Below are 17,947 nucleotides of genomic sequence, written 5' to 3' on the forward strand. Positions count from 1 at the left end.
CACAAGATTCCAGGTGTGGTCTCCCCAGGGCAGAGCAGAGGGGCAGGAGAACCTCTCTGACCTACTGACCACCCCCTTCTAACCCACCCCAGGTCCCATTGGCTTCCTGGCCACAAGGGCCCAGTGCTGGCTCATGGTCACCCTGCTGTCCCCAGGACCCCCAGGTCCCTTCCCCCTACGCTGCTCTCTAATAGGTCATTCCCCAACTTACACTGGAACCTGGGGTTGTTCCTGCCCAGATTCAAGACTCTACACTTGCCCTTGTTCTATTTCATTACATTTCTCCCCGCCCAACTCTCCAGCCTGTCCAGGTCTCTGATGGCAGCACAGCTTCCAGTGTCACCACTCCTCCCAGCTTGGTGTCACCAGCAAACTTGCTGATAGTGCACTTCTTTGCAACGATTTGGCTTCGTGGAACTGGCAAAAACCTTATAAATGTGTATTTTCCTTAAGCCAGTAGGTATTTCTTGGGTTAGTTCATATGGAACCCTCTGGTGCTGCTGTCAGCTGTATTTGGGAGTGGAGATGAATTCTAAACTAGACTGAGATTCTTCTAAGGAATGGCTGATCAAAGCAATTTTATTTTCTCTTATACTGAACGTGGCTCTTTAAGTGGGAAATAGCAGCCAGAATTTTGTGAAGTGCCGGGAATTACATTCCTAAGAAGGCTTCACAATCCTCAGACAAAGCTCTCGCTCTGATCTTTGCCATCATCACTTCAGTGTTTCATGGTTCTTGTGTCCAGCAGTGTGTCAATACGGAAATTCTCCCCAGTTCTCGTTTTTCAAAGGAAACCTCCTCCATTCAAGCCGTTTCGGATTAAATTTCTTCTTCTCATACTCTTTGCCCATCCTGCTATTTTCATTGGCAATGTTACCCATAAAACAGGTGGTCTCCATTAGCGTGAATCTTAATACCAGCTTCAATTAAGCTTTAATTTTACTCAATGTTTGACGTGGTTCGGGAGGTGGTTATTTTCTTGCTAGTCTCAGCGATGGACGACACTTGGATATGGCCAAGGAAAGCTTTGGGGTGCCCTTAACTCCTGCCAACTGAAGAAGACAATACCCTTCCACTTCAAAACAGAGCTGGAGAGATGCCAGACCCCACACTTCTCTTTCTTCCTTTGTAATTTTAGGCTTTGGACCTCTTTGAGGTGCCATGAATCTTGGGGTGAAGTTCTCTAGGGTCATCTCTTTGAGGTTTGATAATGCTTTGATAATGCACAGGGTAAGAAAGAGCGGAGAAACCGTATCACGGTTACAAAGCACAGTCTGTAACTGCCTCTAATACCCTGATTTGTCTCTGGAGGAAACATTAAGGCATTTGATCCCGGGCATAAATATCCCGGAGGACTGGACATGGCCCCTGGAGGTTTCCAGCCTTTCTCTAAATTAATGTCATTCTGTAATCAAAAGCCGCTGGCTAATTGAATGAAAGCTCTCAGGAAGGGTAAAGGGAAAGAAAATATGTCTTTGTTGTGAGCCAAGGAGAATAAAATACATATAGATAGGTAGTGATTGCTTTGATAGGAATAATTACATAGGCTTGAAAGCGATCAGAGGATGCCGATCTCAATAGTTTTCCTGCCAGGTCCTCAGTGCGCCTTTAATGAGGAATAGGTGTAGGTGTGGAGGTGGAATCACCCTGAGCTCTCTGGGACCCTTCTGCTCCAAAAATGTTCTTTTCTTTTGCTTCTGAAAGCCGCGGAATGCCAAAGTTGTTTGCTAATGATGTCCCTTGCCTTTATTTAGATATAACTGCAGGTGTTTTTGAGCTTCTCTTTCCGTGGTGAGAGGTTTGCTTTAAACCCAACAATGAAACGTAAATCAATTTGTTAATCTGATGAAATTTGAAGGTAATTAGCTTTAGAGACGTGCAATTACAGGCTGGTTTTTTTCAGCACAGGCAGACTGACGTCTTCTGCTGGGGACGGCGAGATTGGGAACACAACAGTTAAATGAGACTTTAAAACATGAAACAGCTGCTTCCTTTTTATCTGCTCCTGCCGCCTTCTTTTTGGCATCAACCGATGACATTTTTCTCCTTTCAGAAGCCAGTCCCTTTCATATTAAGCAGTATTTTTGTTCACAGCTTCTTAAATCATTAAAAAGTAGGATTTCTCTCAAAGACAATTAACCCTTGCAAGGATGCGTCACAACTTGGGTGCCTTTTTACTGGAGGTATTGATTTCTGCGACCTTAAAAATCACTCGTGCTTAATTGTCCCCAAGTGCTCTATTTATTCTTGCATGGGATTTTTATCCTTTTGCCCAACCGCTGGAATCTTGGGGGTTTATATCTACTATTTGAGCTACACTTGGGACGAACGGTCGTAACTCACGTGTCTTGGTTGGCGAGGTTTATTGTAATGTGTTCGTATAGCATTGGAAATCTGCTTGTGCGGCCGCTCCGAAACTTCAGCTGCATATATAAGCGAAGTTATAGGAGAGCAGAGAGATGTAAACTGAGGCTCAGATGTAATAATACCAGGCAGATTTCTTAGGATGAGGCTTTTTTTGGATACGAGAGTAAGACGCGTATGGTTTGTCTTCGTTTTAAAGAAGCCGCTCTCTTTATCATCATCATATAAAGCATCATATAAGACAAAATCGCAAAATTAATTTTCTATGGAAGCAAAGTCCACATTAGGTAATTAAATCCTCCTGAGTGAGGCTGGAGGTGGTGATGTGCCGATATCTTATAGCTACTGTGCTTGTGTGCTGAATTCCTCTTGAAATACAACGTGCCACCGCCGCATGTGAACGTGAAGCTCGAGTTCAAATATATTTCAGCAAACGAGCGACGTGGGCCATTGCTGGGAAGCTTTTACAGCCACCAAAAGAGCCAGATATATTTCCTTAGACGGAAGCTTATTTAAAGAGTCAAAAGAACAGCAAGCAGAGTTAATGAAGAGGAGAAAAGTGCAGTGCCAATAAAATATCAGTATGTTCAAATGTAATGGTAGGTACAGCCTGGCTAAAGCACGGAGGGGGAATATCTCCTGTACTAACGCAGGGTGACAAAGCTTGATCTCTGGGCTTAAACTCTGCCAGGGGAAATTGAGGCTGGAGATGAGAAAGCAATTCTGTGCAGAGAGAGTGGTCAGGCATTGGAATGGCTGCCCAGGGAGGTGCTGGACTCACCGGCCCTGGAGGTTTGTAAACTGAGATTGGCCATGGCACTTAGTGCCATGATCTAGTCAATGGGCTGGAGTTGGACCAAGGGTTGGACTGGATGATCTCTCAGGTCTTTTCCAACCCAGTCCATTCTGTGAACCCAAAAGCCTCTGGTGTATTTAACTGACAGACGTGAAGACAGAGCCGCCAATAACAGCTCTCCGAGTTGAAAAGAAAAGAATAATATCCTGGAATGTCTAAAACTTCTTTTTCTCTCACTTCGTTTCCTGACTTTGTATTATTAAGATTTATTATTTTAGCATATTGGCACGTTTGCTCACAGAATGTGTTGGCAGGCGTGTGGAGAGTTGGGGTCAGAGCCTATTGCAGCCCTAGGAAATAAGATATTTCTGGCATGATTGGGGGGGGTTTTTGCTGTTTTTTCTAAATCAGTTTATGCATTTTCTTTTTTTCCTTTATTACAACTGTCATGTGTAGTTATTTCTTAAAACACTCTGTTTTGCATCCAAGACTTAACACCATCCCGGTTGCTACGCCTGGACCCAAAGTCTCTTGAAATGACGTGTGTATTTTGACCATGGGGACTGAAATAAATCACAACATATCGGTTTGTCACTTCAGTTCTTATACTGGCGAGTACTTCAAGACAAAATGACGAAATCCATGTTCTAGGAAACCTTCAGCAATAGATGGTAGCTATTTGTCCTTTTTTAAATGCTAATAGACAAGCTTATGTATAGATTGCTCATTTTGCCCTCTCCAGCAACACTGGTTTTCCATGTTGAGATTTCTTTAACACAAAATCATGGCCCAGGCTCTCAACAAATAAAACCTTGATGAGGAAAACAGCCCAGCCTGTGATTTCTGACTTCGTAGCCCTTTCAAAACCGATTCCGCGTAAGGATCAACCCTTTGATCAACCCTTATATTCCCTCGCACCCCCACGCTCCACAGCATAAAGTTTCCTTCCGAAATACGTGATGTTTATGTTGGAAACACAAATCAGGCTGCCAGTTCCTCAGCTCACGGAGAGAACCGCATTTATTAAAGCTTTTTGTTTCATAACTACCCTACTTCATATAAAATAATCCTAAAATGGGTTAAACTTGGAATTATTGTGCGAATCTTCGGTTCTTTTTTGTCTCCTTTGTTGAAAGTTGAGGGGTTTAAATAGATTTATTTATTCCTGCCACCTGACGTAGTGACACCAGATTTGAAACATGTGGCTTCGGTAATGCGAGAAATGTTGTCGCTAAAAGGCAATTTTATTTGATTATTCATATATATACTTATTTTACTTTGAGCTGTAGTTTTTCTATATATTATATATAAATATATATACTTATTTTACCATTTTATTTCATTAGGGATGAAATTAGACCTTTTGTGATACAGGTTGATACACGTTTGAAATCTTTCATCCCATATGATCCCTAGAAATCGCGGTTTCCTCAGCGAGGGAGACGGAGCTTTTTCTCCACTAACACCATTGCAACACCCAGCTCCGTCTTGCATATTTTCCCAGTGTTTTGTCTGATCAAAAGTGATGCAAGACATAAGGTTTTGCCCGTTTCCATCTGTCAGCTATTTTACAGCCTTAAAAAACAAATTGCTAATATGGATTTAGCTGCTTTTCTCTTTATTCTCCATTCCTGCTTGTGTGCTTACATTGTAGACTCTTTAGGAAAACAACTTTTGGCACACAAGTGGCGGTATAAATCTCATCTTTCTGCTGGACTTTTAGGGTCTGAGAGAGCGTTTGAGCTGTTGTGTGCCAAAGCTTTAATTATTTCCATGCAAAACTCTCTGTAAATAGTCGGTATGCTGAGGAACGTAACTTATCCTGCATGTAGATGGTGCCGGAGCGAAGCCCATGACCCGGATCCTTCACAAACGCAGCTGAATTCCTCTTAACAGAGTGAATCCCTTACCTGCATTTCATTCAATAAGCAAAATCTCTTAGCAAAGAGTTATTTTTCCTCTGGTTAAACATTTCAAGGAGAAACGGCATGAAGTTTTTGTGCTGTGCTGGAGAAGGTAACTTGCTTAGAAGGTTGTTGAATAAGAACAGGCAACACGCAGAATTGCTCCAAGAATCCCTTTCCAGGTAATTTCAACCAAACCATGGGTGGGACTGGATGAACTGAGAAGGTACCTTCCCACCCAAACTATTCTATGGTCACTTTCCTATATTATTTTACCACTTTCTTATGAATTCCAAGCATAACATTTGCATTCCAAGATATGCAGCTGGGACACCTCAACAATACTTAGATTTGGAGATCCTAGTAAGTAAAGGTTTGTGTCTGCCATCAGTACGCAAGCTTGGGAGTCTTGACCATCCAATTCTGTTTCCAAACCCTTAAAATAGTGTGAAGGAGTTTCTTTTCTGTCACTGAATCTGTGGTGCTGTTTACTGCTAGAAGTGATTAATGTTGTTAGTCTTTGTCTCCAGTTGATGATAGTAATTTGCCTGAACTTAATTGCCGTTATCATCAAATACACTATTTTTAACACCAGTCTGAACAGTGAGTTATTATGTGAAAATTCACCAGAATTCAACAACAAGAAATGGAAAGAAGCAAACAGCCGTTTTTAGGGACATAATATAGCAGTGGACTTTGCAGCGTTGGTTTAACAGTTGAACTCGATTCTAAAGATCTTTCCCAACCTAAACAATTCTAGGATTCTACGAACCCAAATGAGGCAGGATTATTTGTGTACCGTGCTCTCTACTTTGGGGAGTTGAAGCTTGGGGGAGTTGAAATGGACCTTAGAGGTCTTCTTCCCCATGGAAATCCACCTTACTGAGCTTTTAATGATAACTTGGCAATCTTAGCTTATTGGTACTTCTCATACTCTGGAATGTTTCCTCTTCGTTACATCTTAGAATCATAGGATAGTTTGGGTTGAAGGGACCTTCCCAGCTCCCCCAGTGCCCCCCTTGCCATGAGCAGGGACATCAGAGCCCCGTCCAGCCTGGCCTGGGATCATCCTCTTGAGAAAGGCTGAAGGTGAACTGATAGTCAATGAGCAGAGTATCTGTAAGGAGAGCGCGGAGAAAGTCACTCCTTGTCTTGGAATAAAACAAACTTGTGCAAAGCGAGGCACGATGCTGCTGAGGGCACAACGTGCTGTGACAAATTACTCCAACCTACGTATGATCCCACACAAAAGGAATGGACTCCCATCTTTAAGTTGTGCCTAGAGGGGGAAAAGAGGAGACATATTTCCCATGCAGTAGCCTCCAACCTTAATCTAAATGAATGTTCATAGCTGTATGTTGTAAAAAACAAGCCAAGATATTTATTTTCCGCACTTCAAGACTTCTGTGTTCTAAGGGAATACTAGGAAAATGAAATCAATGTGGAAACGCCAATCGGGAGGGGACAAAGTTCCGCATGTTGTAGGTTTCTGTACATCAGTGGACTTCACAGGGAGGATTTCTACGGAGCAGCTGCTTGTTAAGGGACGCGGCTGCCACCCGGCCCTGAGTCTCATCATGCCAGGAACAGTTCTTGGTCTACCTGCACCCATAGAGTCAGAGAACAGTTTGGGTTGAAGGGACCTTCAGAGCTCCTCCAGTGTCCCCCCTGCCATGAGCAGGGACATCTTCAGCAGCTCAGGTTGCTCAGAGCCCCGTCCAGCCTGGCCTGGGATGTCTCCAGGGATGGTTCATCCACCACCTCTCTGGCCAACCTGGGCCAGGCTCTCACCACCCTCAGGGCAACAATTTCTTCCTCATGTCCAGCCTGAATCTCCCTCCTTTAGTTGGGCAGAAGGTCAGGGCTGAGGAGATGACATTTCATTGTATTTATTTTTATGTTTTAATTTGCTTTCACATTTCTATTCTTGTATTTATTTTTCTCTCCTGCAAAACGGCTCCAGTAGCCTCCAGTTACCTTCCCACTCCTGCGTGGCCGTTGGCACCTTCAGTGTGTGGACAGGATGGAGAGTGGATCCAGCAGAGATCTGTGGGAATGGATAAGCTTTAGTTCTACGGCATTTTCCTGACATTCAGAACTGAGTTTCATCCAGCCGTGCCTCAGCTTTCTTGTGGCGTTCATTAGTGCATTACCGTAACGAGTAGATGCGCGGGGGTCTGATCTGAGATCCCTATTCCAATTATGGGAATTTCCAGAACATTGTTTGCTACCGCACTTTAAATTTCGATGAGCATCGCTATTCATCACCTGGCTGTTTATTGAACCAGCACCTCCCGTTTGTCAGGTTTGTGTGGTAATTTTTTCTGATGCAGAGAAATGGGGGACTAAATCTTCAGCGCTATTTTTAATTTAGAGGCAGCTATGCCCGTGTTTGCTCTGCACAACAACCTGAGAGCTCACGCGAGGAGACTAAACGTATATATATAATTGGTATTTCTGAACCAACTGCTGACTGCAGCCAATTAGCTGAAAAGTGACAATTTGTGACTGCTGCAGTAAGGCGGCACAGTATTGGAATATAAATCCATTTCCATCTCGGTATAAGTTCCGAAGTGAACTAGTTTTTATATTTGCACACTTATCAAGTGTTTGTGCCATAAAGCTCAACGGCTTAGTTAGTATTGCAGTGAGTGAGGAGCGGGTCGTTTATCTCTTTCATTGGTCCTTCACGCAGGAGCAACGTGGCTCATAGTAGTAGGTGTGAAAAATCAGATTTTAGTGGGGATTTTTATTGTTACTTGTTGTAGGATGTAAATCTGAGGATGTGAACCTCTTCAGCTGCACCGAGTTGGCCAGAAGTTTTTCTTCTACAAAATAGAAACCAGCAGCCTAAGTGTGTTCAGATGCAAATTGGGTTTTGAGCTTCTGATGAGCAACGAGTAATTCTTACAATGCAAGCAGGAACAGACCAACCTGGGCTTATTTCTGGGGCTTCTGGTTGATCTGGACCTTTAGCTGTCCGATCAGCAGCAATGGATGGTTGTCCCCTACTCAAATCTGTCATCTTTCAATAGAGCATCACATCTCCTGATGTCCACATCTACACCATCACATGTATTACAAACTCTCTGAGGTCTCCCACCTCCAAATGTTCCACTTCAACGTGCTGTGGGACAGAGCTTTTCAAGTTACAAGTAATTGCTGTAAGACCCTTCCTTTTTTCAAACTTGTGGTCTAACTTTTCCATCTAGAAGATCATTCTCTGTGGAACATGATGTTCCTGGAGCTTTTGAAGACTTAGGGGTATCAAGACACCTTAAGTTTTCTTCCTAACCTCAAAATTTGTGGCGCAGTTTTGCTGTTCATTTAAGGTAGATCCATGGTGCCTCTAAAAAGGGAATGTGTCCATGGTGTGGCATCACATTGCCCATCAGTGCCGTGACTGTCACCAGGTTATGGACCCACCTGAAATTTGGCTCAGCAAAGATCAGTTTTCAGCTACACTGGATTGTGTGAGCCGGTTTACTACAGGAAATACGGGTATAAGGGGTTAAAAGGAGGGTGAGGGGGCACATTTGGGCACCAGCAGCACTTACGGAAGGGTTAAAATGGTGGTGTCATCGTGGTCTGTAACAAGCTTTGCTTCGTTCCCTTCAAGATGCAAATATCCTTTGTTTTTTTCAATGTATGTGTCTTGTTCTGCACTTAACATAAACCCTGCACAGAGGCAAGGAGGCTTCTGTTCCCTTTTGGAGATTCACCATCCACATTTCACTCTCAAATGTCTTCATTCACTAAAACTTGTATTCCGTTATCCATTTGATCAAATTGCCAAACTGTACTTGGTGCATCTGAAAGCAAATGGAATCATAGAATCATTTTGGTTGGAAGACACCCTTGAGATCGAGTCCAGCCGTTAACCCAACACAGGCACTAAGCCACATCCCTAAAAAACTTACCGACGTGTCTGTCCAACCCTCCAGGGGTGGTGACTCCAGCACTGCCCTGGGCAGCCTGTTCCAATGCCTCACAGCCCTTTCCATGAAGAATTTTTTCCTAATACCCAGTCTAGATCTTCCCTGGTGCATCTGGAGGCCATAGGTGTCTTCGTGCACTGTAGGTGTTTAAGGTCCCATGATGGAGATGATGGAGACTTAATAGAGCTGTAACTGTTCAGGTGATCCTCTAAGAGACACGTACAATATCCACCTGAATCACAGTGTGTCCAGTGTAAAGGAACAATAGGCACATATCACAGAATCCCAGAATGTCAGAGGTTGGAAGGGACCTGGAAAGCTCATCCAGTGCAATCCCCCCATGGAGCAGGAACACCCAGATGAGGTTACACAGGAAGGTGTCCAGGCGGGTTGGAATGTCTGCACAGAAGGAGACTCCACAACCCCCTGGGCAGCCTGGGCCAGGCTCTGACACCCTCACCCCCAACAAGTTTCTTCTCAAATTCAAGTGGAACCTCTCTTGTGTTCCAGTTTGAACCCATTACCCCTTGTCCTACCATTGGTTGTCACCAGAAGAGCCTGGCTCCATCCTCCTGACACTGCCCCTTTCCATATGGATCCCCAGGAATGAGTCCCCCCTCAGTGTCCTCTTGTCCAGCTCCAGAGCCCCAGCTCCCTCAGCCTTTCCTCACACGGGAGATGCTCCACTCCCTTCAGCATCTTTGTTGCCCTGCGCTGGACTCTCTATTCCTGTATTTTCATGTCCTAATCTGTGACTGAATCCATAAGTTCTATCTGCAGAAGTAAGCAGATGCTTCTTTCTGAAAAGTTGTAGTGGGAGTTAATGTTGCCACGATAAGTTGAGAGATACCAGCCCAAAGAGGGTCACCATGTTCTACTCCTTCTTTCGTTTGCCTCATCCCTTGATGAGCTGAGTCAGCTCAGAAATACCACCAAAAAGCCCTTTGTTGCTGCAGTGAGCTCTCTGCTGGCTGAACAACTTGTCTTGACTCATGAAAGATGTTCACAGACCCCATGAAACAACAGCAGCAGCACATGGCAAAGCCAGGACCACCTTTAGGTGGTGAAGCTGGATGCCAGATGGGCTCATTTTTTCCTGAAGCTTCACCGCTGGCGCTGTTGGAGTTGGCTTGTTGCTCCTGTTGAGTGCAGAGCACCAAAACTGGGTGTTGTGCCGTGTGTTTCACCAGGGCACGTTGTGTTTAAAGCCAAATTGAACCCAGGAACGATGTTTCTTTTGAGCAGAAGAGCGCTCTTCCCCATCCATCACTATTGCAGACGGCAAAATGGATGTTTTGATGACTTTGGCATCACTCAAGAAGACTTAAAAGCCATGGGGGGTTGAACTGGATGATCTTTCAAGGTCCCTTCCCCTCCCTGGTGTTCTGTGATTTGTTTTTCAGCAGGTCCTTTGAAAGAAGCGCAGGCACTCGGCATTCAGGCCACGGCATCTTGTTACTGTTGTCTGTGTTCTCCAAGGTCAGATCGAATCCTTGCCTCTAACCATAAAAAGAAATAAAGAAGAAGAGAAAGCGGAGGTGCTGAGGAAGAAATAGAGTAAGATGTACATAAAAGTCTTGTTTGGCTGTTGGCTTTATCTCTTCGAAGTTCCCAGCCTTTCCATCTTTTTTGTTCGTTACCTTGGGCGCTGGGACTGTATTTAAATAAAAAGCAAAGCGGCCTGAAATATCTGCAATTCCCCTGGTTTTCGGTGCTTTGTGGTCCCGTAGACTTGTAAAACACGAGCGCCGTAGCGTTCTCCCCCCTGCTAGGGGAGGTTAATTAATTTAGCAGTGGGGACCGTTTTGCTATCGTCTGAATTCACAGCGAGCTCCCAACTCCAGCAGCCGGCTTCACGTTGCTCCTTCTCTCTTGTAGTTCTCCAGCTTCCTGAGTTAATTAGGCTGTTATTTCTCTCTTCTTTACAGTTCTATTCTAGGAGTGTGTCCCGCTCAAACTATAATTTCCAATTTCACTTTTTAATATGAAGCAGGGTTGAAAAGGAAGGCAGCGCTAGTGTGGATTGAGTCGCTTTGTGCAGGTTCCAGTATAGGTTGGGAAATTACATATTAGAGAGCAGTGTAGGGGAAAGTGACCTGGGGGTCCTGGGGACAGCAGGGTGACCATGAGCCAGCACTGGGCCCTTGTGGCCAGGAAGCCAATGGGACCTGGAGTGGGTTAGAAGGGGGTGGTCAGTAGGTCAGAGAGGTTCTCCTGCCCCTCTGCTCTGCCCTGGGGAGACCACACCTGGAATCTTGTGTCCAGTTGTGGCCCCTCAGTTCCAGCAGGACAGGAAACTGCTGCAGAGAGTCCAGCGCAGCCACCAAGATGCTGCAGGGAGTGGAGCATCTCCCGTGTGAGGAAAGGCTGAGGGAGCTGGGGCTCTGGAGCTGGACAAGAGGACACTGAGGGGGGACTCATTCCTGGGGATCCATATGGAAATGGGGAGTGTCAGGAGGATGGAGCCAGGCTCTGCTGGTGACAACCAATGTTAAGACAGGGGTCAGTGGGTATAAACTGGAACACAGGAGGTTCCACTTAAATAGGAGAAGAAACTTGTTGGGGGTGAGGGTGTCAGAGCCTGGCCCAGGCTGCCCAGGGGGGTTGTGGAGTCTCCTTCTGTGCAGACATTCCAACCCGCCTGGACACCTTCCTGTGTAACCTCATCTGGGTGTTCCTGCTCCATGGGGGGATTGCACTGGATGAGCTTTCCAGGTCCCTTCCAACCCCTGACATTGGATGATTCTGTGTGATTCTGTACTGATTGCAAAACTCTTGCACTTTTAAGATATTCTTGGGTCGATAGAGGTAACCAGATTTTCTTCTTGGCTTAATATTTTATGCTAATCAACTGATAAAGGGAGTAAAGCTCTTAATTATACATTTTTATCAGTCCAGCTGTTTCTATTCATCTGGAAAGCAGCCAAATTTCTTTGATGCTTCACATGATGCAGCATTAGGAAAAGGATAATAGGCCGGGATGACTTTTCAGGTGCCTTTTCGGTTCAGATAAACAACAGCTTTACAATCGTCTCTGGAATCAACGGAATTAATTCTCTCATCTGTTCTAATCTCAACTACTTAAGTTATTCTGAAGAACTTTGAAGGACACGTATGTTCAGAAAGATTGATTTAGTGGCTGAGCCGAAGTTCTGCTCAGGACCTGGAAATGCATCTCCCAAGGGTTTTCCTACACTTTTACTGCTTATTCCTTTGGTACAAAATGAGGCTTTTTGAGAATGGATAAATGAATCTTCTGCTGTCATTTAAACTTAATTAAAAATCCATACCGCTAAGAAATTTGTGCCGTATCTTTCCTGTATCCAGAGTGAACATTCTGCTTTTAACAGCTATTTCTAACCAAGCTTTCTATGTAACTGAATTAATTAAATCCTGGGAACAGATTATATTAGGGGAAATTAAGCTCTAAATAAGCAAACCATTAACAATTACGATACCAAATTGGCTGTGACACAGATTGGTCAGGTTTAATAGCATAAAGTGTTTTCAGCTCGTGAGAAGTAAATTGCAGAACCCAACCTTGGCTTTTCTGCTTTTAATCCATATATGAGGTACAAATCCTCAGTTGGGCTTTGCAAGAGAAGAGCTGCAATCCCCCACTGGTAAAACATTCATAGTGAAACAAACCCAACTTTCCTTCTCTGTCTTCATTCTGTCCCCCACTTATATCATCAAAACAAGCAGCTCTTTGGTAACAATTTAGAGATGAGTTCACAGTCTCATGAATCTTTCATAGAATCTGTCCTTTTTTAGACCTTTTACTTTATTTTAATTTCTTCTTATATCCTAATTAGAACGAGCTTTGCTTTCCATCACAAGCTGGTCCTAATGCTGGTCTGCACAGAACCGGCCCATTGATGGTTTCTTTATGCTTCTGATACATAATAAGGCCTTTGTTTTGAAATGCATCTTTTTTAGTCGGCCAGCATCAGAGGTATTCTCACACCGTATTTCTATATACTGGATATATTACATGTTCATATTTCAGAATGTGATGTTTTAGTAAGCGAATTATTTGCCTTAAAGAACTGCCAGAATAGTTACGTGAATATAAAACCACCTCAGTTACCATACGCTGAGTTCTAAATCACGCTCACTCTCTTATTTTTCTCCTCAGAAGCGCTTTATAAGGACAAAAATCAGCAAGAAACTGTGTTTTCTTGTCTTGAGCTCTATTGAGGTCACGAGCATCTGGTCTGCAGGTTTCAAGTTGTGCTTTCCAGCGAAACAGAATTAAAGAGCTTTCAACTTAAGAGCATTTCAATGTATTTATAAGGAAATTATTGTAGCTTCTGTACCGAGTTCCAATGGATATTTAAAGAGAATGTGATAATAGAGGTGTTCTCAAGCAGCGGAAATCCAAGGAATAATTGATTTTTGCAGATATTCATGATTTTTGGCATGTGGCTGTTGCCACGAGGAGAGATTTGTAGTTATACTAATGCTACCGCAACGTGTAGTTTATTAAGGAAAAAATAATCTGCCTTCCTTAAGTGAATTTATTATCCGTGGGAAGCTTTTCTAAGCCGTGCAGATTTTGGTTTAGCTTCCACATAAATTCATGAAAGAGTTAAAATCTGGTGTGGGGCTGAGATTGATAGTCAGAGGAAATAGGAGGTACCTGGAAAGAACCGATTCCCGATCTGCGAAGCCGCCGTCCCCTCGGCCGCCCCCGTTCCGCTGCGTTATTTCCAACCAGGCTCCCTAATCTTCCTCCAACCACCTCCCACTTTCCTGTTCGCTTCTTCCCTCTGTTTTCCGTCCAAAATGTTGGGTTGTTTTTCGCTTTCGGAGCCGGATTGCAGGGCAGCGAGTTAACATGAATGCCACAGCTGTTTTTACAGTATCTGTTATCTTCTGTGTCTCGTGCCTTTTTGCTGCTCTTGGTGTAAGTTACTTACCCGAGGAGATTTTGTTGTATGATTATTGTTGGGATGGGAGCATATATTTGAACTTCTTAATGTTTTATTATGGGTTGCTGCGTCTACAATAACTAAACTGCTTTATTTTTAGCTCCGTGAAACTTTGCGATTGAATTTTTTCAACTAGTGTTTGCTCCAAGCGCACCGAAGACTTTTCCTTGAACATTATTGGGATAGAGAGATGTTACTTATTTAGCTTTAATTTTGGGGTATATGATATCAAAATAATGTGACGTTTTAGTTTGTTTTCTTTGCCCTCTGAATATCTTTTAAAAACAGTGTTCAAAACTGTGAATTGACCACTTTTCTCATTGTGATTTTCTAATCCCAGCAACAGTGCGTCTTATATTTGAAGTTTCTTTTCAGTAAGTAATAGAAAGCATTTGCTTTTGTTTTGCAGATTGCATTCTCGCAGCACAGCAACTTTATGGACCTGGTACAGTTCTTTGTGACTTTTTTCAGGTACTTTTCGTTTAAAACAGATAAATGTTTGTCCTTTAGGAAAGATGTTTGTTTTCTTGTTGTTCAGTATAGTGTTTGGTGGTTTTGCGGTTTTGTTTTCTTTAATTAAACATCCTGTATACATCACAGCTTAGAAAATGGAAATCATTACGGTGTTTCAAGTGTTTAATTAGGAATTATGTTAAGAAAATTGCCTGTCTGTCTTTGCAGATGCATCTTGTCCTGTACATGCAGGGGGGAAAAGGCTTTTTGAACTGGAGAGTTTACTTTTAAAGTGCTATAGAGGACACATTTTGAGCTACCACATCTTACATATAACATACGACTTAGAGGAGCTGCGGATATTCACACATCGTCAGACACAAATCATAAATTAAGTGATTTTGCAAAGAGTTAAGCGTGGACTTATTTCAGAGTCTTTAGGTAGCGCCTTTTGATTTTAAACTGAACTCTGCAAACACGTCAAGTTAAATACAAACATGTGTTCCAACACAATTGAAGCTGTATACCCATCCATCCCTTCTGAACTGCTTGGTAAAGTGAATTTCTTAGTGGGAAGCAACCCTATGGTTCCCCAGGAGTTGGAACCAACAGAAGCAATTGCAATACTTGTTTCCTCCTCCATCCTCCAAAAAGAATAGCCCTAAAAAGAGGTGAAATGTCTCCCGAAGCACAGCAGGCCATCTCTTCAAGTTTCAAAATTTAATGTATTAGCCTCTACTTTAGGAACTGCTGATAGTCCATAAATATAAAACAATACTTGATCAATAGGGAGAACTCTCCCAAGCGGGGTATACGTGTCTGTTTACTTCAGATTTTACAACCTGTTTTAAAGCAGGCAATAATATGCTCCTTTGGAAATGAACAGTGGGAATAATATCTTGCTTTAGATTCCATGCTGAATTTAATGAAAGCAAGGAGCTCCAGATGGGTCCTTCAGACAAGTGGCTTGTATCATGTATTTTTTTAGTATGTAGCTTTTTCAGAGTGGAGTGTGGTTTAATAAATCCCAGGTAAACACCAGGCTTGAACCAGCACATTGTTTCCATTGATGTGGAGTAAGTGTTTACTCCTGGATCAGACTTAAGCATTTGTTGTGCTGAATCCATCACAGTCAAGGTCTTCCCTAAAAATCTTTGTGGTGGGTAATTACTTACAAGGAGGTTGAATAGGGGAACAGTTGGTTCCTTTTTAACAGCATAAGGTCAATCTGCACTTCAAAAATTATCCATTAGTTCTTTACAGACCCAGATCCACCTGCGTATGAGAGTGGGAAACTCTTCAATTTGAGTGATTCTTCCAATTCCATTATTGGAAGAGAATCAGTTTGAAGCAGAAGAAGAGCCCAGTTCTGGAAACACATAGACTTTTAAACTAGGTATAGATCTTAAGGCATGATACATAACAAATTAACCAATGGATGAGCAGTGGAAGATGAGCACAAACTGATGATGTTTGAGCAATAGGACCAGAGGAAATGGCCTGAGGATGGATCTGGGGAACAATTTCTTCCCCAAAGGGCTGTGGGGCATTGGAACAGGCTGCCCAAGGCAGTGCTGGAGTCACCATCCCTGGAGGGTTGGACAGACGGACATGAGGTTCTCAGGACAAGGGGCAGTGCCAGCGTTGGTTTAACGTTTGGACTTTATCATCTTGAGGGTCTTTTCCAACCAAAATGATTCCATGGTTCTGTATCTCAATGAACACATGCAGCTGAGAACACACGTCCAAAATTGATGCAGATTAAAGATGATCAGCAGTGATTCTCCCTCGCTGCTATCACATGGATCTCCTTGAAAAGTAACGTAATATTATTTAACCTCCTAAAATGCCAAAGGAATAAGAACGTCTCTCTTTGGAAGAAGACAGTTTATTGGTGTTTTCCAACCAAACGTTTATAACGCTTTAAAAATTCTCCAATTCTTTAAGTGTAACTACTGCTAAGTTCCTCTCCTAGGATTTTCTTTTACAGTCACTATAATTCGCTAAATAACCAGTGTGTTAACAGCGTGATTCATCTCTGCTGTTTGTATTGAAACGCTTGCATTTTTAATGCTCTAGGGTGCATTTCATAATTACAGTTGAATCCAAGTTAGACCGTAAATAAGTAATATCTGATAGCCCCGTGATGTTAATGAGATCGAGTTGGCTGAAAATTTGCGCACTAAGTAGAGGCAATGAAAACGCTTTCTGCAAAGCCCAAAGATAGCTGGTAAAACCACATTTGAGGTATAGGCCACCTCTAAGCCAAAAACTGAGATATATCTCAGTTCTTTGAGTGTCGCTGATACAAAAAAAAGGACTTCTTTCTGGAAAATGGGTGTTTAGAATGATTTTCTCCTATCATGTTCAAGGGTCTTGCTTTAGCCATTCTGTGGGAAATGTTGGAAAATATTATACGCTGGTGATGCTGTAGCACGTTGCCGTCTTCTAGAAGCTGCTCTTAGACTTTGCAACCCCATACCAACCGTGTTCTTCTGCCCTGCTACTGGATCAAACAACTGTGCCTTGGGCTGTGTGGCGAATTAGATTAGATTGGGCATTAGGAAAATGTTATTTATGGTTGTGGGGCATTGGAAAAGTGCCCAGGGCAGTGGTGGAGTCACCATCCCTGGAGGCTTGAACAGGCGGAGATGAGGTTCTTAGGGTCATGGGGCAGTGCCAGGGGTGGGTTGTGGTTGGACTCCATGATCCTGAGGGTCTTGTCCAACCAAAGTCATTCTATGATTCTATTCTATGAACTATACAGGGAAACAGGGTTGGATCCTCATTTAGGGTTTCTGTTAAGACTCTTGAATCTCCTTGTGGAGTTGGTGTTCAGCACAACGTCAGGTGTGCGGCTCTGACCTTTATTTATTTTGCAGCATGTTCACATTTTGTTTTAAGCCAAGAAAATGTCAGTGGATAAAGGTTGGGTAGAACGGTGAAGTTACAGGCTCTTTAATATTGCATATAATTGGAGCTGCAGGAGAAATGATATCCTAACCGTTGTTAACCTTTGCAAAGCTAAATGAATTGCAAGCAAACTGTGGGATTTTTCTGTTTCCTCCTCTGCCTTTCATAACATAGCTCTTCAATTTACAAACATTGCTGTTGTCTTTTGGCAGGTAGTTTGAGCTATTTTGACAGCCTCTAGTAAACATTTCTATTAGTATCTGTGCTTCCTATCTTCCAAAAAACCTGTGTATGCCACCACACCTATATATAATGTATTTCTTGCCAGTGTACTTTTGCATATAGAAGATGTGAAGATATTTATTACTTTGAATATTTTGCCTTCTAAACTCATCTTGCCCACCAATGATGCTGTTTCTTTATTTAACCAAAAAAAGAAGTGCATATGTATTTCTTGTGTGCTTCTCTGCTTTTTTCACCAGTTCTGTAGAGATTTATAGGAGTATTAAGAACTTTTCCTAGTGTAATAGCCCTAAGAAACTCAAAATGAGGAGATGAAGGTGTTGGCCAACAGACCTACCTAAAAGGGCAGAAGTCTGAAGTGGACAACACTGAAGCCAAAGAAGCTGTTGAGGTCTACAGGGT

The 17,947-nt window shown here is 43.0% G+C and overlaps 1 protein-coding gene across 1 annotated transcript in view; it reads left to right on the plus strand.

Annotated features, from left to right (window-relative positions):
- ATRN (attractin) overlaps positions 1 to 17,947 on the plus strand; it is a gene marked incomplete at its 5' end in the record, with an annotated part of 175,113 nt that overhangs the window by 114,230 nt on the left and 42,936 nt on the right. Inside the window, one exon of the mRNA XM_080343966.1 lies at positions 14,346 to 14,407. Coding sequence (XP_080200092.1) covers positions 14,346 to 14,407 — 62 coding nt within the window. The remainder of the gene's footprint in view (positions 1 to 14,345; positions 14,408 to 17,947) is intronic.

This window comes from Nesoenas mayeri (assembly GCF_963082525.1).
Source record: "Nesoenas mayeri genome assembly, chromosome: 4".
NCBI classification, from domain to species: Eukaryota; Metazoa; Chordata; class Aves; order Columbiformes; family Columbidae; genus Nesoenas; species Nesoenas mayeri.